Below are 26236 nucleotides of genomic sequence, written 5' to 3' on the forward strand. Positions count from 1 at the left end.
TAATGAATTTTTCAAATTCCAAACCATCCAACTTAGAGTATAGTCCAAGTTTCATCAAAATTGTTTATTATACTTAATTCCAAATCGTTTTTCAGTTAGGTCCTTTTTTTTTTACGTTTGAGCCAAACGAAGTGGTTGTGTTTCGTATTAGCACAGTAAATCGTCAATATAATACACTCGCTGTATTTATTCTTATACAATATATCCTAAAAAAGAGTCAAAACTTGTTAAAGATTAGTATTTAAAAAAATCAACTAATTCACAATACCAAAAAAGTAAGATACTCCATTTCTGTATTTGCGTTGACTGTTAACTTGGTAGGTTTTTAATTTCACCGTTGGTTCACAGGTTTCATGTTATTAATTGAAAGTTTACAACTGAATAGTTAATTGGTTTATTCTATGTCAACCTTAGTTTATTGGGTTTGGCCAATCACTGAAGTTAATTTAACTGTCTAAAGTCGATGACTTCAAATATATTTTAGAGTGTTATATTTTCAGAAACTATGCATTAAAACTTACTGGAACCGTTCACTTGCCTCCATCACCTGTATCTTCGTATATCCTGTGCTGCGCTTACTGTCATAATATTGTACGATCGATATGTATATTGCTACCTAAATGGTTTCCGAAAAGAAAAAAAACAATTAATAAAACTTAAATCGCCCGTTATTAATCATTTAAAATTGAAATCCATCAACCACGTAAAGTCAACCGCAGCTATGATTGTTTCGGTGATCCTTAACTTGCTTAAGTCTGTATGAGTCTCTAGTCTTGTGCCTAGTCTTTTTGTCTCTGTGGAGTTTATTTTCGTATTATGAATTATCGTTCATGGTCAATAATCAACAAAATGCGAATTTTTAATTTCTTATCAAAAAAAGTTGGAGATTTAACTCTTAAATATTCGAATCTTCCAGAATCCTACGTTAAAAGAAGTTATGAACAAGTAAATATATGATTCTCCATAAATACATAATTGTTTAGAATATCATTAAATAACCTCTAATGTGAAATTACAAAATGGTTTTAGGTTTACTGGAAAACTCCTAAAGGCCATCCCCAATACACCGATGCACAAGTAGCACGTAAAAGCTACCGTTTTACCACATATCGACCGTGGACAGTACAATTCGCGCGACAAAATGAACGCGGCACTAGAAGAAAAAAAGTTTTTATAGAGCCAATTGGGGAGTGGAGCTTTTTCAAGTGCGTATACAAAAATCTTTAAAGACATTACCTTAATAAGCAAATAGTAAAAAGTTATAAGTTATATAATGTAAAAATTGGTGCATTATTGTAACATTTATTATACAATTTCAGGGGTGATCGAGTTGAGATTATGGTTGGCAGGGATAAAGGAAAGCAAGGAATTGTCATGCAAGTAATACAAGAAAGAAATTGGGTTATTGTTGAAGGGCTTAATACAAACCTAAGAGTTGTAAGTTGAGAAAAAATATTCATAATTTATAGAAAATATTCTAGATCCTATTTAATGTTCACATAGTTACACAGTGGTGCGTTTAAGTAGCCAGTAGAAGATTGATTGCCTAATTTGAAGCCATTATATGGTTACCGTATTTCAGGTTTCAAAGAGCTGTTGATGTAATTTGTAAATAATTATATATTTTAGGTGGGAAAAGACAAAGACTTTCCAGGTATAGTGGTACAATCAGAGGCACCACTTTTAGTCACTACTGATGTCAAACTGGTTGATCCTGAGAGCCTGAAAGCGACAGAAATTGAATGGAGATACACTGAAGATGGAGAAAAGGTTTGTACTTGTAAAGCACTAAATAGTTTATAATTACTTTAACACATTGTTTTCTGTTATAAACTACATATGTTGCATGATGAAATTACTGTTAAAAACATTGACTTAGCAAAAAGAACTTATGTTCAGTACCTACAATCTAATAGCATAATCTAGATCACTCTTAAGTGTTAAGTTTTTAAATGGTTAGACAAAGTTAAAAATTTATGTTTTATTATAGGTCCGTGTGTCAAAATCAAGTAGTAGAATTATACCAATACCAAAGTCAGCCGAGGAAACCATAGATTACAAAAGCAAGATGCTCTACATAGAGAACCCCGATAAAGACACCGTTGCTGATGATGCTGCTAAGGTATATATGTACTAGAATAATTATATAAATAAAAAAAAATCAGTGGTGCTACAACCTCTTTTAGGTCTGTGCCTCAGATTTCTGAATCTGTTACATGATCTTTTTTCAATGTAATGGGCAAGTAGGTGATCAGCCTCCAGTGCCTGGCACACGCCGTCGACTTTTTGGGTCTTAGATACATGTCTCACGATACTTTCCTTCTCCGTTCGAGCGAATGTTAAATGCGCACATAGAAAGAAAGTCCATTGGTGCACAGCCGGTAATCGAACCTAAGACCTCAGTGCTGAGAGTCGCACGTTGAAGCCACTAGGCCAACACTGCTCAATTATGTAAATACATATATGTAATGTTATACAATTGACTTTTTCCGGCAATATCATAGCTAAAACACATATTGTAGAGTTTTCAATAGGATTGTCATTTTTTTCCAGGTCATCATAGTGAAATTATCGTACAATATTTATTGTGAATAGCATTAAATATGCATCACTTATGTATTAACATATTTTAATGATGAGATGAGATTTTTTGTAACCCAAAAAATTAAACAATGATTGCTAAAAAAATAAAAGCAAACTTAATAATTTTAATTAATTGTTCTAGATTACATTTTCACCAAAACTTCAAACATTTGAAATGGACGTAATGGAAAGTATGGGTATTAAGGAGGATCGGGTTCCCGCGAAATCTTATTGGTATTAAATAAAGTAGAATATTTTTAGTTATATTGTATGTGAATATAAATACATAGTTACTTCATTAATGGTGTTATTTATTTCAGTTTTTAAATAATTATTTAAATAAATACGTTTAATTAATAAATCACCAAAACGATTATATAGAACCTCTTGTCAACTATGATTATTTATGCATGTGATTTTTCTTTACATTGCCTTATTTTTGTTTCATTTGAAATACTTAACGAAATGATTCTGAGGGATTCAGTTGATTTACATAGTGCATTTTAAACCTAACATATACATAAAATGTATGTTTAATAATATACCCTTTATGGTTCTTAATCTCAGATTCATTGCGATTCTTTGATATATTTTTTCTTTTTATTGCCATGTATAGTAAACAGCCTTATGTCCCTGACACGTTTTTGGGCTTAAAATATGCCGCCACCTCCACAGTACTGCCATAGTGTTGAGCTCCAAGATATTTAAATCCATTTGGCATTCCTTCACTCAGGGTAAACCACGGGCTTACCCGGCCCATTGATCAACAGTTTGATAATATTAAAGCTAAACTAAGCTACGACAAATCATTTAATATACGAGATAATAATTTTGCTACTTAATAATATTATTAGTGTAGTGTTTACAGGCAGACCATAATATTTTGCTATTTTATCATGTTTTTGTTTAGATAATTGCGATCATTCACGTCAAGATATCAGAATGGGAAAATATTTTTGATTCAGGCAAACTATTTTGCAAAAAGCAATGAAATGACAACTAGTTACGTATACTGTGCGTGTTTAAAGGGATTCAGATTCTGTAGTTAAAAACGTATGTTTATAGTATAACGCAAAATCAAATAATTCGTCACAAAACGAGGTCCTATTTAGTGCAGCTTTATGGAAAAACACATCTTTAATTGGAACCTTCAGCGCACCTTCGTTATCGGGATTAGGTCACGGAAAAGAGAGGGAAATTGGTGTTGCAATTAGTGTTTCGTTGACACAATTTTACTATTTATGCTTAAATTTAAAATAAATCGCGTTTGTTTGTTTGTAGTATTATTAGAATTATGATTTCAAAACAGAGATGAAAATAAGTTGCACGCACAAGAACTCGCCGTAATCGAGTAGTTTAATATAAATAGGAAACCAATTATCAACAAGTTGATATAATTTCCGTCTTAAACGGCAAGTTTGTTTTATCTTATCTTATTTTATCGATCGTATGATCGCTTCCAATTTTAATTTATGAGCCTAATAATTTAAGTATTATATTGTTATATTTTTGTAGGTGTGCAAAAAGGACACCATAGATAGCTTGCGACAAGCGTGGCCCTCTATCCATATAATAATCGCAGTTAAGTTAGCTCTTTACAAAGTTCGACTGACGAGTCTATTACACAATAATAATAATAATCTAGTAGCGCTACAACCATAAATGGATCTTTGCCTCAGTAGGTGGTAGGTTTTGTTTTTGGATGCCGGTTTCCTCGCCTTCACCGTAGGTTGCACATAGAAAGAAAATTCACATTTGGTGTACAGCCATGGTTCGAACGTACGACCTCTGGAATGACACCTCAGTCGCCCACTTAAGCCGCGAGGCAACACTGCACTACTCATAGTGGATTACACCTTTCGTAAAATGGCCCCAAATATATCGCAAAATTACTTTTGCCCGTCAAAATACACAACAAAATTTATGGCTCTAAAATTTTATTGCTGTAGTAAAAATAAATAATAAGTATCATATAATTTCTTATATTTCTATATTGTATATATGGCGATAAAGTCTTGAATTTTGAAACTAGGAAGCAAGAACAGTACATAAATTAATATAAACTATGCATTCGCCTTTCGTACTATTTCCTACTGTTGATGTAAAATTATTAAATTAAATTATTTTAATTTACGTAAAAACAATTATGACCTACCTCTATCGGTCATCATACGGAAACTATAAGTATAAACACGCTGATAATTCATGACATAATCTAAGTAATATAATTCGATATGATAGACACGGTTGGATTAATATATATGTACCATTTGTTTATTGATAATATGGTATAATAACTGTTCACGACTTAAGGTCCTATGTCATCCAGATAGGGCAGAAGGCATCCAGTGTAGAAAACCAGCCTGATCGGTCGTGGGCAAATCTTAATTCCAGCTTCCATCGCCTCTGCTATGATGCTTCGTTGCCAGGTCTGTTTTAGGCTACCGTCGTACGTTTCCTTTTGCCTGGCTTGGCAATGTGAGTTTGATCCGGAGTGTATGGCCCATCCACTTCCACTTTCGGCGATTTATAGTCCTGTAAATTGGCACCTAATTGCATAGCTCCCATCATCAGCACTGGCCCGAGAGAATCTCTAATCAGCAGCTGATGATAAGAGATTCTCTCGGGCCAGAATATTTCATGGATTTGACGAAGACTGTTATTCATATCTTCTGATACTTCGTGTTAGTATAAAATTACCGTTACAACCTTACCAGTAAATTATTAATAAACGTCAATTGTTGCAGTTAGATTTCCCGCCATTTCATAGTAGAATTTTGCAATGTATCGCAGTTATACTATCGTCAATGTCACCAATGTTACCAAAATTATTCATAAGTACCTAATCCGTACTATAAACTTTTAAGTCTATTACTGAAATCCACAATGCATTTACATAGTTACCCAGAAATAATAAGGTGGAAATGAGGTGCTGTATATACGAAATCACATACAGCCAGCATTTAAATAAAGTAAGTATTATTTTATAAAAAAAATTAGTCTTATGACGGCCATTCTTAAAGAAATTATCCTCTAAGCTTATTCATGGATATAACTAGTGCCTAAATAGTTAATAGTCAGGATTAAGCACCGCGCACGCATGAGCCGATTGACGATTCGTATTTGTGTTTTGTAGCAGTGCGGGGTGGACGTGTTAAAATGAGCTCCATTTTATTAAATATTATATTATTATTTGTCTGTGGTCAGATGGTAATGTGCCAGGTAAGACAATTATTTTTATTAGAAGATAAGAGTAGTCTAATATTTTTAACGTTTGATTATCAATAATTAAAGTTTTAAAAATTGTATCCATTTGAAGTTAGTTATAACTTCAAATGGATACAAAGGTAAGCAAGAACCTTTATGCACAGATATGTATAATAGAATTGTAATAATTTAGAATATTAATCAAATACAATTAGGGTGAAAATACTTTTTGTCGTACGGGAGTCAAGACTTAACACTAAGTATTGTTTCTGAATCTTGCCCTTAGGTACAACAACTAACCACAATTAAAATAATTTAAACAAAAAATAAAAGAAGTTTTAGAAATATAAATACATTATTCAAGTTAATTGCCTGACTACTTGCGTCAGTGAGAACAAAAAAAAAACAATTTCAAAATGAAATTTTATACACAAGGTAATTACTTTGCCCATAAAAATTGATTAACTATATAAGAACTATAAAACAAAAATTAATTCCGTAAAATAAAGGTGTTCGGCACAATGTAAGTCGTAAAATATCAGTACCGCACGAGTACTCGAAATTAAACTATTAAAAATGTAGGTTCGTACATGTAACAGATGATACAGATTTAAGAAATATTTATTTTTGTTTTTCGCAAGAAGTTTACTGAAATTCGGAATGTTTTACTGAAATACTTACATCCGACATTTACTAAAATAAGACTCTTTCTCATATTAAACAAAAACATTGTTCCTCAAAGATTTGTAGGTATAAATTGTCACTTTGTACAATAGCTACTCATAATATGAATGCATGTGAGTACGTGACGCTGCGCTCGCGATGGTCCCTTTTAAAAACGAAGGGTCGGATAGATAATGTAGTATTTTTCCTACTTATATCGGAAAGAGAAATCACGCGTGAGATAAGTGATGTACCAATTCAGCTGCATATATTGTTTATATTTGATAACAAGTTTGTTTCTGACGATAAAACCCTCCAATTTGTGGTATGAAAATTGATTTGGAAATAAAAGAAGGGTTCATGGTTTCTTTTGCTATACGTGCATAGACTATAGGTATCTACCCTCAATTAAATCCTAATATATTAAGCATAAGGACCCTATATATGAAGTTGAGTTGAGCGAAACCGCGGGCGGAAGTAATCAATATAAAATTAGTATGTAGATTGCAACTACATTCTGGAAGTTTTTTTTAAGTAATAGTAATTTTGTTTTAGGATGTCTACAGAGCAGCAATAATAGGCAACGGAAAACCACACACTAAAAACTATGCATCTCTTATACATGAAGCGGCCAAATTGGTAACTTAAAAATATAAAGAAACTTAAAAAAACTGCTACAACCTTCTACGTTGGCTCGGCCTCAGATTTCTGTATCTGTTTCGTGATCATTTTTCTTAATATGTAAGTAGAGTAGGTGATCAACGTGACACACGCCGTTTTTGGGTCTATATACCCAAAAAAGTATATATGCCTGTTTCTTCTATAACAGATGTTTTCCTTCACTTTTGCAGGCATTAACAACACGATATGCTCGCGACTTTGTATTTTCCTAAACTTCTCAGATGAAGTTATGTTGTACTTAATCGAGATTAATATTTATTAAGAAATAAACACTTAAACACAACTTACTGTTGTCTCTTTTTAGCACTGCTCTATTTGGAATTGATGGGAAAGAGACAATTTACTTCATTTGTTACGAAACTGATTTCGTTTTTTGAAAGATTATAGTTTAGAAATTTATTGCAAATTATAAACATGTATATAAAGAATCTTTACATTTCAGAATGCGGATATACTTCTGTTAGAAACTGTGAATGATAAGAACTTAGAATCATGTGGCCGTTGCGATAATAATTATGATGAGGTAATGTATTAAATATAAATGTATAAACTTACTATTAACTCAAATTTAATCCGATTAACGGATTAAATTTGAGCAAACCGTCAACGTCAAGTTTTCAGTGTTTCGTAAAAAGCGAATGACAGATGACGCATCCGAAATATTCGATAGAGAACGATACAAAAACCTAGTCCAGAATTTAATTAAAATCATAATGGCATGCGTTGTAAACTCGAAAATTTAGACCTTTCCTTAAAAAGTTTTTCATGATATAGATATACATAATACTTAAACCAAGGTCATAATTTTTGAAGTTAAACGTTATGAAAAATTGATGAGAGTGAAATTTTACGATGCGCGCACCGTGACACAAAATTAACAGAATGAAGGTGCCACGGAACACGCTACGGCATTGGACATATTTTTAAAACAACATTCGAATAAATATAGAATTTATGTTACACTTAATGGAAGAGAATAATAATAAATATTTATTTATTTAATTTTTCAAATGAAAAACTGAACTTTATTGACTATAATGACTCCTTTTTCAGTCTTTGATTATTTAATTGTAAATAATTATTTGCATGCAATCATAAACTATTTTTAATAATGCCAAAGAAGTATAACTTCTTACGCGCGATAAGTACACGCACCATTTTTTATCTTCAGTTGAATGAATAATATAGTCTTACCTAACGGCTAATTAAATATATCGGCTGATCTTACAATAATATTATTATAAGATCTGAACTCTAGATAGATTCCTTGTTTAGGAATATTGAATAGCTATTTAATAACAAACTATTACATTCTTGCAGTAAATTAGATACGCTTTTCTTTTTAATAAATTTGTCTCAATGTAATGAAAATATTAAATTCTCTTAACGTACTTACAATTCTAATGATAATTACTATCAAAATACAAAAAAAATATAGATTACTATCAAAATAAAATAAAAATTATTATATTTATTGTCATTTCTGTAGCGCAAATGCCAAGGAGTGAAATGCCTAATGTTAATTATTATTGACAAGTCTACCTATTAGACGTATATGTAATTTTAATCTATGCACAATCTGTGGCAGCGCCTTCTTTAGCGCATGCGGGGTGGATATTATGGTTTGGCGCCATTGAAAATACATAGTACATACTATTTTTGAGGAGCCTTCAGCGTAGTATGTAATGTATTATCAATTATATATAATATGTATGTAGGTAATATATTATGCTTAATTACTTATACCTTGATGGATGACAATATTATGTTGAAAGTTCCAACTATAACCGGCGGAACTCAATAAATAGATGATTATGTACTAGTATATGATCACTCCATGTATTTGTATATCTATATTCACACTGTTTACACACTATACGTGCTAATGATAATATATAAACAAAATTAATTTGCGTTTACTGCACAAGACGTTGCGACAGAATTGCCATCTAAAGTTCTTATATGTAACTACTCAACGAATACATCAACCAATAGCGTGTATATTTCTCGATCTCCCTTACTCTCTCTCTGTCAATCTTTCTCACTATAGCTTTCTTCCACCTCTCGCTCCATGACACTGTGCGTTATGCGACGTTCGCTCTATCTCACTCTCATACGATTACGTCACTACTGATTATTATTGTTCTTTAAAACTATTTTATATATGCACAAGGAGGTTATTAACATTATAGGTTGGATATAATAAAAACTATATGTTTTATTCATTTATTATAACAAACAACATACATTTTAAACATTCAGTTGTAGACATTTCACTTAATTTTATTTATAAATCGAATACAGTCAAATGTAGTTAATCTAACACATGGAATTGGATTACATATTGTGGAAATTTTTCAAAGTTTTCGGCAACAAAAAAAATTATTACTAAACATTTGTTTGCGTTATAATTTTAATAGTAGAATCATAATAAAACTATTAATATTCAACGCACAAAATTAAATTATAGCTTCTGAGCAAAAACACTTCATATGATAGGTACCTACTGCAAAATTGGCATTTTATATAATTAAATTTTTTGAATATACCGAAATTAGTCAGTATTTAGTCAAGCAAGAAATTCAAAACAGGTACATTACCATCAAAATGATTATCCAATTTACGCCTTATATCTATAATAATTATACTGTATAATTTGTATAATGTATAACATTTAATTAGTTAGGTCCGCGTCTGACGGACGGACAGACTGACTAGGCTAAGGTCATAGTCCTGAAATCACAAACATCAAACATTTATTTCTTGTTCCTATAATCGTCACTTATACCTACATACACGGTTGCCATAGCAACGTATTAAGAATATATTATAGTAAATGTCAAATGATACGATTTAAAATTTAACCACATATATACTTTTTTAATGGCTTTATTGTTAATAAGTACATTCATTGATTATAGGAACACATATTAGATACATTACATATTACCAAGTATACTTTACTAAAATTAAAACTGAATTTGTAAATAGGTAATTTATTATATAATCACATTTCATAGATATTGAGCACAGTTTTTAAATATTGTATATACTGTTTGGTTACTACATTTATTTACTTACAGAATTATATACTTCCTACACAAAAACAGCCTTGAAAATCCCAATGCTTTGTAACATAAAATCAAACTGTACTATCAAAACTAAATAAAAATCTTTAGGTCTTGGCCTCAGATTTCTGAATCTGTTTTATGATCATTTTTAAATCTAATAGGCAAGTAGTTAATCAGCCTCCAATGCCTGACACACGCCGTCGACTTTTTGGGTATAAGACATGTCGGTTTCGTCACAATGTTTTCCTTCACCGTTCGAGCAAATGTTAAATGCGCACATAGAAAGAAATTCCATTGGTGCACAGCCGGGGATCGAACCTACGACCTCAGGTATGAGAGTCGCACGCTGAATCCACTAGGCCAACACTGCTCACTGCAGATTCTAGTATCCATAGTCCAAAAACCGTGAAAATTTTGACAGGTCTTCAAAATGACTGTACTTTCGCACTTATGTATTATGGTCACTATTTGAGAAATAGATCAGTTAAACTGTGATTTACAAATTAAATTATTTCAATTATTTTTATTATTATTTTGTAGGTTAAGAAAATTGTAAATACTGTACTTTTACTTGATTGTAAATAAATAATATAATAAATAAAAAAAAATGTGAGCCGTCACGGGACGCCTGGCAGATGTGAAACATCGACATTATTTTGTAAAAGTAATATGCAGAAAAGAACAGATTGTGATAGGAACTAAATATGTCATAATGATAAAATAAAATATTACGATTTTTTATCCAGATAACGATGACTATTTATTGAATAAACATTTATTTTCATTAAATACAAAAATTTACGAATTCATTTCAAATCGTGACTACTTCATTCGTTTAATCAGTGACTTCGAAATACGCACACAATACACACTACTGCATATAGACTGTATAATATATATACCATCATATAGCGTGGCGTCGCGTCGACACGGCATGCCGCATGCGTCGCCACGCCAGAAATCGGTTTTACGTGCGGCTATAGATGTTTCACATCAAAATATTTCAATTACAAATTAAAATCATCCAAACAATACAAACGTCACCGTGACCACGCACGCTGTAAAGCACGCGAAACGTCGGATAAATTTAAAATTATGTCAAATAGTTGTAAATTTATAATAATACATAACTTTAATCCGGTAAAAAGCGTTTTTCTTTAAATGTGTAAGGGTTATGTTAATCAAAGACAATACTAAATACAAACGTTTCATGGCATTAAGTTTCCTAGTCCTCTCATTGATATCGTCAAACGAACTCACCCTGTCTGTAGTGTTAAGGCTATTTAAGTCAAAATTAGAGCTGATCGATACACAAAGGTTCCCTCCACACACGAGAACACATAGATCCGAGGGGCTAGGGGTGTTAGCGTCAGTCGTCACAAAATGTCACGGCTGGAGCTGAATGGTGGTCCTTTTGGGGCACGAAGCAGCTGAGCAGGCGGGGCGTCCGGGGGACGAAAGGGCGGATCTGGGGCCGAGGGCGACCGGGCGCGATTATCATGCGGAGGCTCCGCATGATAATCGCGCTCGGTCGCGGATGTTGATAGTGGAACGATGGGTGTTCCATAGGCTGTCTTCGTATATAACTGATGAAGGACTTTGTGATGCGCCTGGGTCTGAAAAAGATGATCTTAGATCCATTCAGGCTTTGCATATTAGGTATCTATTATTATTCGATCCATAATCGATATTTGAGGATGGATATAATAAAATAAAATAAATAATTTCTAGAGATAATGTTTTCCAAAGCCCATTCGTTACATTATTCTCATACTACGATGAGACATCTGACGGCATGTCAGATTCCTGTTCAAGCACCATTGCATAGTTAGGTCTACGCCTAAAAATTTTCAAAAAAAAAAGAACTGACCCGACCAGGATCGAACTGGAGACCTTAAAGAGAGACTAATGAGGCAATGAGAAGCAAGTGTGTGAGTTACATATTCGACTCTATCAATAGATGGCGCTGTTGTATATTTAAAACGCGGTATTAAGTTGACAGCTAATTCATACATAAGGTTTCCTAGACTTTTATTCGTTACTCTGGTTTCCCTTCAAAACGTATAAATCTTTCGCCTTTTACTAAAGATTTCCGTGGAGGGGAACACTCAAATGAGTCTAACTCAATTTTTGATACCCTTTACAGGGTTTATTAATTTATATGATCAATAATTAAAAATATGAAAAATATTATGTATTATCAATTATGTAATATCAAATATGTATAAATTAATGATTTTAATATATTTGAAACGTCTATTAGGGAATTTGGCATATAAATTTTTATTCCAGCTTATAAATATTTGATAGTAGTAATTGTAAAGAAAACAGTTTTTATTTACATTTTATTGATTCTATAAGTCACTTTTTTTCAGATAGTGAAGACGGTTTCAACAGCTGCGAAGGAAACCGCGATCTACGTTGGAGTCCATGTATATGAAAAAATAACTTGTAATAAACATGAAGATATTGTCAGAAGTAATTTAATATTCAATAGAAATGGGGATATAATTTCTGTGTAAGTTTTTGTTTGTCTGTTATCTCTTACTTAATTAATTAATAATATTATACTTTTTCCTATATAAACTGATTAAAGTGGATAAAGCTGATTGAAAGTTTTATGATAAATCACTATCGATTAATATATTATTTAATTGATTTATTTGCAGTTCCAGGAAGCCATTGAACAAAGCTAATTGCAATTCAACATATTCAAAAAGTGAATTGTTTTCTACTGATTTTGGCGTCAAATTTGGAGTATTGATGGAAGAGGATATATTAAATGCTCAAGATATAAATCTTAGTAATTATATAATACTGGGTTCACGGCCTCGCAGTAGTGGGAAATTGCATGGTATGGGTTTTAAGATGATTATTTAAGATGGGTGATGTTTGAAGTGAATTTCCAAATACATATATTATTTTTTTAGATTAAGAGATTGTCATCGATATATATATTGTTTATGGAGTATTCCAATATGAAATTGGAGTTTTTTTCCTTTATCAAAATTACATTTATATCTTAATTGATTAGGTAGGGCATTTATTATTTGCATACATTAGATTTTACCACTAAAATAATATTTATTTTATTTATTTATTTAATTATAAGTAATCTTACAGCTAACATACATAATATTACAAAACAAACACTTATACAGTACAAAAAGCCAAAACAGATTACATAGATATACAATATTATATAAGAAAAATGAAACAAATAAGCGCATCAATAGAAAAAATATATACAGAGAACTGAAATTTAATATTTAAAACAAAAAATAATACCAAATACAACCTAAACAAAATTCGAGTCTTCCCGCCCCTTCAAATATTTTCTCACATGTTCCTTGGTGAGGTGGAAAATATCAAATTCCTCATAATTAGTGTTATAGTTAGATAAAACCCGAAACATTGGTGAATTATGCAGGTAATTCGAGTTCGTACGAGGCACATGGAACAATTTTGAGTGTCTTGTCGCATATTGAGAAGGAATTTTAAAAGAAATTAACGACAGCAAATAGGGGCTATCGATCCGCCCATTAAGAATACCATGTAAAAAAAGCAGGTCTTGCTGACTTCGCCGACTTTCTAATGAGTCTAAATTAAAATAATTGCAAGAATCGAAGCATTGGTATTTTTTAAAACTAAGGAATTTTACAAACTTTTTTTGTATATTTTCTATTGCTTTTTTATACTTAGTATAATATGGAGACCACATAACACTCGCATACTCCAGCACGCTTCTAACATAAGCAAAATATAAGCTTTTAATGCAATGTATGTTATTAAATGTCTTGCATGACCGCTTGACAAATCCTAGTTGCATATACGCTTTGCCTGTTATGTCATCGATATGTTGTGATAGGCCCATTTTTTCATCTAATAGTATTCCCAGGTCTTTTACTAATTTTACTTGTTTTATTGGGGTGTTATCGATTTTGTAAGTGTATTGAATTTTTTTGTTTTTACGCGAAAAAGTTATCTTATTACATTTGTTTATATTTATTGAAAGTTTATTTTGTTTATAGTATATTTCTAACCTATTAAGATCTTGTTGAATTTGATTACAGTTATCTATTGATTTTATTCTTAAGAAAATTTTTTGGTCATCCGCGAACATAAGATGTTTAGAAAAGTAAAAACAATATTTTATATCGTACAAATAAGCATTAAATAATAATGGGCCAAGTATTGAACCTTGGGGTACTCCTGATGTAATGTTAGTGAACATGCTTTTGTACCCGCATATTACTGTTGCTTGCCGTCTGTTAGTTATGTATGACTTTATCCATCTGTAAAGGTCACCACGTATTCCAAGAGAGAAAAGCTTATGTAACAGGATAATATGATCAACGCGATCAAAAGCTTTTTCTATATCCGTGTAGATAGCGTCAATTTGGTCACCCTCATCCATACCTCTCAGTATATAGTCAGTAAAAATAGTCAAATTAGAAACTGTTGAGCGATTTTTAGTAAAGCCGTGTTGTTGCTCCGGTAGTTGTTTAGTGATTAATGGACTTATAACATTATGTACTAGTTTTTCGAACAGTTTGCTAAAAGAATTAAGGATTGAGATAGGTCGATAATGATCAATTCTGTTTTTGGAGCCTTTTTTATGAATAGGAACTACATGTGCTTCTTTCCATTTTAAAGGGAATGCACAGAATGTGTTAAGGGACAGATTATATATATGTGATAGTGGTGCTGCAAGTTCCTTACTACATCTTTGTAGGAAAACTGCTGGTATTCCGTCACTACCTGGACCCTTGTTTATATTTAAATTTTTTATAGCTTTAAAGACGTCGTGTTCCGTTATGTGAATGTTATTATATATGATATCTGACTCAGGTAGTTCAGGTAGGTCATAAGTATCGTCAGGAGAGTGGAAGACGCTGTTGAAGAATTTATTAAAACCCTCACAAATCTCAGGCTCCGATTTATATGACTCATCTCCAAGAACTAGCATAATAGGGTACCCAGATTTACATTGCCTCTTGTTTCTTAAGTATGACCACAACGCCTTAGGATTCTTAGCCATGTTATCTTGTACATGCTGTTCATAAGATAGCATGCACTTTTTGGATATACGCTTTTGCCTACTACGTAACAACGAGAACTCGTCATAGTCTCGCGGGTTCTTGTACATTTTCCAACGCCTATGAGCTTTTAGTTTTTCTTTTATGACGTGTATCAGAGACTTAGTGTACCACACGGGGTACTTATTATTGCATTTATTACGGCTTATTGGGACATTGTTTATAATAGTTCTATTCACAATATCATAAAATTTTGTTGTAACTTCATCTATAGTGTCTCCATTAAGATGCTGTGTCCAGTTGACCTCGCTTAGTTCCTGATTAATAGCTTCGTAATTACCGCGATAGAAATTATACTTTTGACCAACTTTTGGAGACATTTTGCGCAGAAGTAAGTCAGTTGCATCAATACTTAAACAGGGGTGATGCATATCGGGCTTAACCAATGCTATGTCAGCTCTGGTATTATCTAGAGAGACATTACTTAATATTAAATCCAACACATTGTTACAAATATTGGGAATAAAATTATGTTGTGTTAGGCCAGAAGAATTTAACTTTTTTATGAAATCTTCGGAGATTTCTTGTAACTGGGTCGTACCCTGCTTTAAAATAATAGGTCCCGTGGGAGACCAGTTAATGATAGGAAGATTAAAGTCACCAACAATTATGAAGTAATCATTTGGGTTTGATTCAATTATATGACTGAATGAGGAAATAAACGTCATAAGTCGTTGCGGCTGCTTAGAATCGGGAGGTATATAGACCAATCCAATATGAAGATTACGCCGACCATTAGCTCCAAGTGAATTTTCTGGTATAGTAAGCCACAAAGTTTCGACGTTAGTGCAGTTCCATTCAGGTTTTTCATAATTTGTTATAATTGTCGCGTCACCTTAAACTAACACAATACACTATAAAACGATAGAGTTTTAGTTGTTTTTAACCGATTTAAAAAAATCAAATTCTCAAAACCCAAATCTCATTTCAGCATCGCAGCTAGTATCATCATGGGCATATATTAGTAAAATTAACGTGGTTTCGACAAACGGTATTTATGGCAACACTGGAGTTGCCATGAAGTCTGACAACATTATTGTGAAGGAAATTAAAAAAAATGGAAATAGTAAGTGTTTATAATTTTTATCTATGAGGTGAAATAGGGTTAAAGAGTTTACACAGATTTAAAATAAGGTTTATAAAGAAAAAAAAACGACAGGTTGCACTCCAGGAGTGCCGGCAGAAGTGAAAACTTGAATATTAACGTTGTGCATTTTTGATATTTTGGAATGGTTAGGGAATAATTTTGCACGAATTGCTTTAATTATCAGTATAAAAGTACTATCATTTATGGGGTAGAATACAATATTTATTTATTGCGCTATCGTACACAAACATGACAATTTATATTACATTAAATACGCCGCGCCAGCTGTCTAATCTCCATCCGTCTTACGAATTTTCGATAAGGTCACGAGTCCTGACGCGAGTTTAACATTTTTTACCCATTCCAAAAAAAGTGTACAACGCCGCTAAAGAAGTTTTCACTTCAAAAAAATACGCCATTTTATACAGTATATTTTATTTTATTTGATTTTCGATATTCTGTAAACCGCCTCGCTCGTTTTTGGTTTGAACAAATTAAATTTTTGAAAATTACTTTTTATTCAAAAACAATATTACAGATAAGCCAAAATTACAAAGTAGTTCATTTGATTTTCCTGAGTTGGCTCGCAGCGTCAAGCTGGACTTGGAACTCGCTATGCAAGGGTACACGGAAAACTTATGCTTTGAAGAAGTTTGTTGTCATTTCTACGTAAGACTTGCGGGAAAAGGTAAACATTTCAATATATAAATACTACAATTATTTTTAAAAGTTTGTTCAGCCAAAAAACGTAAACAAAGGGTCGGAAAGGCTTTTCCTTTCTATTTTTCTCTATCACTGCTGATACAACCAGTAGTATTACGTAATCGGTTGGTTGGTTTGGTTAGTATTTAAAATACTCAAATATTTAAGGTAAATTTATTTACATAACTTGACGTTTGACATTTGTAGTAGTCAAATTAAATAGGTATTATTAAAATAGTATTATTACCAAATGACCTCTCTTTGGTCTCTTTGTTTGGTAGCTCATGTTTGAGCATCGAGAACAGCAAGGAAACATCTGGAGTGGACTATCTGTTTCCACCGGTTTCTGTCTAGCGCCTCTCTTCTCCTCTACTACTACAGTGCTTGGAGGACGATGAGTCTTACACTTGATCGGTCCATCTGGTTGGCTACGACATCTTTTGTCTGTGTTACCAATCACGATCAGTTTCTCCAAGTTCTCAAACCTCTGTGCATGAACAGTTACGCTTGACACAAGTAAACTATGGCATGCCATAGGCAATATCACTGAAAAACATCTCTTTTTAATACAAATGTATGATGATTCTAATGTGGAGAAAGGCAAGTTCTACTCCTCCTCCTAAGTGAGGATCCCCGACTGGTAATCACTGACTTACTGACCCGAAAGCCCTGAAGGAATAACTTTCTTATCGCGATTCAGATAGATTGTAGCTGTCGGTACACTATGGTTCTCGGGTCTAGGGGATGCTTTAAACAATGCATTTATTATAACTAATTACTAAATGCTAAATAAACTGCAATGCGTTCCGATTCTTAAAAGGCCTGTAACTCACTTGCGGCCTTCAGGCAGTGTACGTGTCCATGGGCATATATATCACTTAGCGGCAGGTGAGCCTCTTGCCTGTTTGCCCGCTCTTCTAGAAAAAGAATACTGAAGAGTGTGTGAGAGAGCCTGTGACTACTGTCGGGGCGTAACCTTGACGATTAATATACGAATAATAATACTTATTATTATTAAATCGTCAAAGACAGAGCATAGAGCAGAAATGTACAGCGTTGGTACATCGTACATAAATTAGTTAATTAATTTTATTATTTAAGGTAACTCGGACGTGTCATACAATGTAGGAGTCCACACTGGTACAATGGACGTAGGATCTCAAACAGTGGCCACTCGGGGTTGTGTCCTAGTCGCCTGCGGAGGGCCAGATCAATCTTGCTCTGTACTGTAAGTATATTTCTCCTCTTTTCGTGATCACTTACTCTCATTAACTTGCTCTTTCTGTTACGTGTTTTAATCCACCCATAGTTTTGACGCAAAACTAAAATTACAACAACTAATATTAAAAGCTAACGTCTGCTTAAAATATGTTCCATATTTTTTTCGCGTCATCAGTTTTCCGTAGATATGTAGGGTCTCTCTGCATCTATTAACGCCTGTCTTTCGGAGTGTTCCGAAGAATTTTTCTGAACAATACCTGCGACTAAATTTCATCATCGGACGTCAAGACACAATGGAAAATTCCACCTGTTCAAATTTGACGCCTGGTGTTCAAGACAGACTTTTTTAGACGTTTATTGCCGCGCACCACTTTGGTTCCAGCGGCTGCCATCTAGGTATTTCAGAACCGTTATGTGATATACACGACAAGATCGTACCACTACTTTAACCATTAAAGTGCCTGCTAGTTTGCCTGACGAGAGTGGTCACGCCTTTGATCAAGACCAAATATTTAATACTAACCTTAACATATAATGACTAAAATATATTATTAAAAGGAGTCCCTTAAGGCAAGGTTCCGAAGATACTGGCAGCGTTCCCCCTTCGAATAGATAGGCTAAATCTTTATCTGAGGTAGCTGCCAGCTAGCTGCTATTTCCTTAAAAAGCCTTATAGCGCTAGAACCCCACGGACCAAGGGTCTCGACACCGAATGGGACAAAATCATATTCTGAGCCTAGACCCCTGTATTTGCATGCTTTAGCTTTTTTAGCCGCTTGACAAGCCGCACCAGCTCTGTTGTTGGTTCCATGTAGATGGGAACCAACAGCGTGTCTGAACAGGTTGCATCCCATACCAGTACCCGGCCCATCTTCCATGGAAATAAACTCATACCGTCCGGTCTTTTGCTATCGTCTCTTGCAATACCACTCGGCTCAAGTAGACTTGGTGGCAAGTGACCGGCATATGATATCGTTATTTTTATTTACGCAGGTCCAGAAATTCATCAGATATCACCTTTAAAACAATCTCTATATCTAGTAACTTTAGTCAGGACTCCAAGCAGTTCCCAATTTTACAAACTACAGATGTCAAGAACATAAAATTCGACCAACAAAATGGTATAAATAACAGGCAAGTTTATATGGAAATTCATGAATGTAATAATGTATTAATTTTCGGAATTATCAGCATCGAATCGAAGCCAATTGACGAATCTAGTGAACAATTTATCGATTTCTCTTCATACATTTCGAGTGAGAATGTTCAAGAATTCTTCGATTATCTTTGGATTCGATTGCGTGTTCCTATATTTATCGTATCGATATATATATTGGAGATGATGTAAATTATATTTACTTATTAAAATAAGTAACGTTGTATGTTTATTAGAACGTTGGTTGGCATTTAATGGGGTTTTAATATTTATCAAGGGTAACGTATATTAAAATAGAAATATATATTTATATTATAAAATAATACGAGACTGATATTATGTATTTTATAAAATGGATTGAATTATATTTATATTCAAAATCTTTAAATTACCTACAGGTTTTTCTGTTGTGTAAATTTCCTATAAGTTTTTTGGACATGCTTTTATTAAACTCTATTAATTATTATTTTAAATGAAAGATAGCATTAATTTTTAATGTCCTAAACTAATATTCAAAGAGCTTCAAACCCGTATCAAAGGTTTACTGTCATGAGAGATGTCAAAAATGTCTTTCTATAGATAATGATGTAAAAAACTAGACAAATAGGTCGTAAGTGCCGGAAATATTTCAATTAACCGATCAAAGTACCTATGTATCTTAAAATTATGGGTAAAACTTAATATTTGTTAGTTTAAATAGTATAATATATAGAAGTTTAATATACTTCAATATTAAATTTATATTAAAAAAAATTATATCAATCTATTTATTTTATTTAAAATTCCAATTAATTTTCGGCACGATGGTTATGACGAGACTTATTATAGCCTAGTTCACAGAGTTATTTTCAACGAATGTTAAATTTATCTCTACTAAGTTTTCCAGATTTCTGTGATATTAAAATAATATAAATAAATGGGTTTATTAAATACGCATTTTTAATTAAACGCAAGTTATGTTTTACATATATTTTTATACTAGCCTTATACTTTTATTCGTTGTTTTTATTATATTTATATTTAGAAAGAGTTCGTTAATTATTCATTAATGCCTGTTATTTATTCTTCTGCGCACATACAACCAGTGATCTTCGTCGTCATCCATAAGAGTTTTTTCAATCCAATTCATGTAAGATTCCACCTACAATGCAAAATTATTAATTTAAGGCCATGCGCACTTTATTGTTACTTCATAATTCCTATACGATTAATTTTCTCGTGAAACATTCAACATATAAGTTTTCCAAAGCGTTTCATGTCCCAAAAATGGGCTAATCTTATACTTACTAACAACGTGACCGAAGTGTGGAAGGATATAAAAGTTAATATCACTATTACCTTAGTGTAAACATCAGGTTTGCCCCTAGCACACGGTACGCCCCATGACACAACGCCGACTTGCCTTCCTTCTCTTACCAGAGGACCTCCGGAATCACCCTGTAAAAAGGTTGCTATAGTTAGAATTTGTTCGTATGTTATATATGCATTGTCTATTCTTCTTAGAACTCCAACACATTTCTATGTTGCACACAATGTTTCTAAATAAACTTTCGGTGCTTTACTGAAACAATTATAACCTTAGCTTATCGATACAGCCTTGCGATTCAGTAACTCACTTTTTGAACTCACACAGCGGTTTTCGCATCCGCGGTCGCTCTCAAATCAGTCGTGAAGCAGTCATTTTATGATTTGTCATTCTGATAAATAATTAAAAAGTGAGTTACAGAATCGCAAGGCTGATTAGTGTTTTAGTTAAAACGGTATGATTAGACTGATTTTATCAATAAGAGAAAAAAAAATTCGGATATCCACTGTTCAACAAGCTATTTGATATCGACTATGCTGTGGAGGCAAGCATCACGCTGCTAGCTACTTCTGGAAGGCCAAGTTTAAGAAATTTATGCCAGTGCATAAATTCTGTCATCTTATTATACAACATAATCGGTCTGATCTGATCTTTCTCGTACTACTTAATGTCTGATAATGATCTTACGTGGCAAGCACCTTCACCGGCCTTGGTGAGAGCGCATATCTGAGTGGTGAAGACTGCGTTGACAGTTTGGTGGGCTTCCTTGCAGTCCTCGTAGGTAACTGCTTTTAGCTGCAGCTGCATCAGGTCATTTGGCAGATGTCCAGGGTACTACAACATAGGAGCGTTGATAATTGATGATATGGCTTGCAAAATGATTAATCAATAGTAAGATAATTTTTATACATCTGTGTTGTAAAAGGTTTCTGTAATTTTAAATGTTAGGCATGCTGTTAGCGGCACACCGCATTGCGGCCAGCCGCTAGTGCGTTGTAGGCCTTATACGTTTCCTTGGTCAACGTAATGCTTTACACAAGGGATATCAGTTTTAATCAAAATTTACCTTACTATATTGACTACTCGCGTATAAAAAAATAATAAATTTATCTCGCTCGTTCAGTTTTTTTTTGCAATAATTCGTTTATAAACGCTACTAAATTTTCAGCATCAGATCATTTGCATAGCGTTCAACTGATACATAGAGTTTGTTTTATTTATAGTTCAAAATCGTCTAATATCAATTATCCTATCCGCATCAATACGGTAACAAAATGATTTAATGCTTACCGATGTAGTTCCCCACCCAGTTAACAACAATTCTTCGTCCTTTTCAACCGGTTCATCGTTCAACTCTATAGCATCTACTGTACTGCTGAACGTCATCGCCTCATCAGTGAAAATAATAGCTATATCATTGATGATAAGGTCATCGTCGTATTTCTCGTGTTGAACCACTTTGCGAATTTTGTAGGGTGCGCCGCCCGATCGAAGCTGGTTTGTGCCTACGATTGCTTGGAAATATTGGGGTTTTAGCCTAAAAAGAAGTATTCAAATTGTTGTAATTAATATATGATATTACAATCTCGTTACAAATATAATGTCTGATGTAGATAGGCAATGATTAAGTTAATTAAATAAGACTTTACTCAATCTAGACATTAATTTTGAAACTTTTTTGATTGGCAAATTTAAGGTGAAAATAAATTCGTTTAAATTCTGGATTGATTTGTGATTGTTTAAAATTTTAATTTGTACCTATCTACACAATGAGCGGCTGTTAAAATAACTCTGGGTGTGATGATGGACGCTCCACAGAAGTGCCTTACTCCCCAAATACGGAGAGACACCTGGTAAGGGACTGATCCATTTGGCGCTTTTGTACCGCCAACTATCCTCTCCCAGTCATCCCGTCTGTCTGATGAAAAGAATTCGGCTGATGCTGGAAATAAATGTCATGTTATTGATATCCAGTCGTAGAAAGTCGACTTTTTATTATAATTAAACCTTATATTATTGTTGCATTCTTTTATAGACGCTGATCTTCACTAGGATATTCCTGAGCTGTGGTTGACCAGACTCTTCCGAGGCACATTAAATAACAAAAACTTAGCACGTAAAAGTATGAAGAAAGCAAATGAACAGTTAAACAAAAATGTAGGTTTGAGTGTGCATGATATGTATGCTCATGAATGATCATATGAAAATGGTTCCGTCTCCGTGGACTTTCTCAACTCAAACCACGCAAAATTCAGAACTTTTAACTGTGATTTATTACCTAATACTTTTTTTCTTTGAGATTCAAACCCAGAGCCGCCTACCAAACGTATTGTAAAACTCTGAGATAACGAAACTAAAATAATTTTTGAGAAGTGATAAAGATTGAAGATTTTTCCACAATAGTTGGTACAACGGTATCAAGAGATTAATGTGCTAGATAGTCTAGTCTATGTTTTTATTTCAAGCAAAAAAGTCTTTGTCAGAAGTGGGATTCGAACCCACGCCCACAGAAGTGTACTGCGACCTGAACGCAGCGCCTTAGACCGCTCGGCCATCCTGACGTGACTTAAAGGACTGAAATATGTATGAAATAGCAATTAGGGGACTATACAGTATAAATTTAAAACTACCGTAAAAATCCTATCACAAACGCAAGTAAGCTAACGTCAAGTATTTCGTAATAAAAAGTTACATATCGCTGTTTTCTTAAGCTAATTATTCTGCCATTCAAGTCTTATTTATAATCGTACTCTTTACTTTCTCTACCATTCAATTATTTCAGGCCCTGACTTAAGTGTAATTTGTGTAATCTTTAATTGTTTTAAAGCATTACATGATTCTATTAGTTCTTATGCCATTGTTTTACCATACCAGTTCAGAGGATTTTATTATAATATATGGCACTTTTTTATAAATTGACACAATGATATCTTAACATTATGAACTAGCCTTAAGACTAATAAGTAATTTAAAACTAACCTAATTGAATGAAAAGTATATTTAACATAAAAAGTGTCGAATGACACTACTTACAGTCTCTATTAGGAAGATACTCGGTTCTTGTATACTATTCTTTTGCACTTACCACTGATCCCAGAAAGAACTAAGGCCAAATGTTCTTTGTACAAAAAAAAAGGTTGCGTGTACTTATGTACGAGCGTAAGAAGTTATACTTCTTTGGCATTATTAAAAATAGTTTTTGATTGCATGCAAATAATTAATTACAATTAAATAATCAAAGACTGGAAAAGGAGTCATTATAGTCAATAAAGTTCAGTTTACATTTGAAAAATTAAATAAATAAATATTTATTATTATTCTCTTACATTAAGTGTAACATAAATTCTATTATTATTCGAATGTTGTTTTTAAATTATGTCCAATGCCGAAGCATCTTGTGTAACGGTGCGCGCTCAAATTCACTCTCATCAATTTTGCACAACGCGCCTAAAGAAGTATAACTTCAAAAATCTTCTCGTAGCATTTACCATGACTACTTCGGACGTAGCTGCGTTCTTACTGTGTAGCGACAACAATACTAAACCCGACGTTATTTATTGTATGTAAGTTCGATATAGTTCTCTCATTATCCGTAGCGCTGATATCCCAACATTTGGATTGCTCGGTACAAACAATCATTATTGAAATCAGAATCGCTGCCGGTAACGCTATTGGACGTTACAGAGTACTAGCTAGTAAGGGCTTTACTTATTAATCCGAGAACTACGGTCTAATTATAAAAGTTCTTCGTTAAGAAAAGTTAAAGTACCTACTGTTTATGTTTCCTTTGTAACTATTATTTTTACATAGAAAAGCCGTTACTATATAAAATTTGTTACTATGGTAACGACCATAGTAACAAATTTTATATTCACTATAAATACTTCAACATTGCTTTTAATCAGACAAGCTGCTCCATATTTATGGACGTCAAATTACTATTAAGTATAACTTTTTTGATTGTCAAATATAAGGTGAGAATAAACGGTTTTAAATTCTGGATTGATTTTAAATTGTTTAAAATTTAAATTTGTACCTATCTACGAGTACACAGTGAGCACCTGTTAGTTATAAGTAGTAAGTATAGAGCGGGGTAATAATTGTCAAAATCTTTGATCCCATGCGTCATTTGCGAACGATTTTAGATTTAAGTATTTTAGTGAGAAACAGTGTAATAAACTTAAATAAAAAATATATATTACCAAATGCACAAATCACAGAAAAAATCACTATTACATTCATATTGCAACAAAAAACTAATCTGCATTTGCGATAAACGTTTATATATGAAGGTAGAAAATTATTCAAATATATGTTAATATGTTTAAGTTATGTTCTAACTAATTGTACTGAATAACTGAAAGATAGAACCCCTATTAATTAACCAACAGAGAAATGGTACCTTGATAAACGGTAAGATGGCCATGGTTCGATTCCCGGTCATGGTAAAATTTCTTCATGGGCGGAATTTTCCTACGCTGCTGGAAGCGTCGTAGGGTTTCAAAACTATTATTGTTTTACTGCATATATGCGATGAGATGCTAACGTTTTTATTAACACCACTTAAAATAAGAAACTTATAATTGAATACTTTAAAATTTAAAATGAGTCAAGAGGTTGTGTTATAAATATGTTAGATAGTCTTAAACATTACAGATAAATAAATTATATTCAATAACATTTTTGTAATGAATTCACATAGAACGTGACCTATTATTGGTTGCTATGGCATTACAATCTGTTTTAATATAATTTAGCAACACTTATGTATGTTGCATGTCGGCCAATCCCTGTGTCCCAAATGCATCTATATCAGTACATTGTAATGCATAACTGGGAGGATGTGAGCGATTTGCGATTTGCCGCGCGCATCTCAATAATTAATAAACATTGTGTGTGAAGAAAGATACTTGTGAGAGTGAAACAACAATTTTTGTTCTAAAATAATTCTTAAAATAGATATATTAGGTCCTTACATATGAAATTGGCGTTTTGTATGGGAGGAACAAAAAGTCGAATATTTTTAAATATAATATATTTAATTAATCAAAGTATGAACCATTGTTTTCTATGCCCTTTTGCCATCTCATAGGTAGTTCATTGATCCCTTTTCTAAAAAAACCAGTCGGACGGGAATCAATAAAATTTGTGAAGGCGATTTGGACTGCCCCATCAGAGTTAAATTTTTTCCCTTGCAAGAAGTTGTCCAAATTTCGAAAAAAAATGGTAATCTGTTGGAGCAAGGTCCGGGGAGTACGGAGGATGTCTTAGACATTCCAATTGAAGCTCTTCTAATTTGGTAGCCGTCTGTTATGCAGTGTGTGGTCTAGCGTTGTCGTGAAGTAGCAGTGGCGTAGAGCGATTGACCAGCCTAGGTTGTTTAGCCGCTAGCTTTTCCATCATGGTTTGCAATTGCTGACAATAGACATCAGCCGTAATAGTCTGGCCAGATTTGAGAAA

At 33.0% G+C, this 26236-nt stretch overlaps 3 protein-coding genes and 2 non-coding genes across 5 annotated transcripts; 3 read left to right on the top strand and 2 right to left on the bottom strand.

Moving 5' to 3' along the window:
* The first annotated feature begins 782 nt into the window (after positions 1–782).
* On the top strand, positions 783–2885 carry LOC125053042 (probable 39S ribosomal protein L24, mitochondrial). The gene is made up of 6 exons (XM_047654217.1): positions 783–945; positions 1030–1205; positions 1320–1437; positions 1630–1770; positions 1991–2122; positions 2726–2885. Exons 1-6 carry the CDS (start codon positions 817–819, stop codon positions 2822–2824), a joined length of 795 nt encoding a protein of 264 aa, XP_047510173.1. The 5' UTR covers positions 783–816; the 3' UTR covers positions 2825–2885.
* Positions 2886–5650: 2765 nt separating this feature from the next.
* LOC125053039 lies at positions 5651–20400 on the top strand. The gene is made up of 9 exons (XM_047654214.1): positions 5651–5805; positions 7009–7092; positions 7577–7657; positions 12581–12723; positions 12875–13059; positions 16236–16370; positions 16930–17079; positions 18195–18321; positions 19308–20400. Exons 1-9 carry the CDS (start codon positions 5743–5745, stop codon positions 19660–19662), a joined length of 1323 nt encoding a protein of 440 aa, XP_047510170.1. The 5' UTR covers positions 5651–5742; the 3' UTR covers positions 19663–20400.
* Positions 12244–12356, top strand: LOC125053446. The gene has a single exon (XR_007117583.1). It is a non-coding gene; the product is annotated as a U5 spliceosomal RNA (small nuclear RNA).
* LOC125053041 (chymotrypsin-1-like) lies at positions 20227–25042 on the bottom strand. Its single transcript, XM_047654216.1, has 6 exons — positions 24979–25042; positions 22535–22718; positions 22067–22313; positions 21464–21610; positions 20809–20907; positions 20227–20611 (listed from the first exon to the last, which is right to left on the bottom strand). The coding sequence occupies exons 1-6, from the start codon at positions 25016–25018 to the stop codon at positions 20516–20518; spliced, it is 813 nt and encodes a 270-aa protein (XP_047510172.1). The 5' UTR covers positions 25019–25042; the 3' UTR covers positions 20227–20515.
* On the bottom strand, positions 23254–23337 carry Trnal-cag. The gene has a single exon. It is a non-coding gene; the product is annotated as a tRNA-Leu (tRNA).
* Positions 25043–26236: the final 1194 nt, after the last annotated feature.

This window comes from Pieris napi, chromosome 10 (genome assembly GCF_905475465.1).
Source record: "Pieris napi chromosome 10, ilPieNapi1.2, whole genome shotgun sequence".
Taxonomy (NCBI): Eukaryota; Metazoa; Arthropoda; class Insecta; order Lepidoptera; family Pieridae; genus Pieris; species Pieris napi.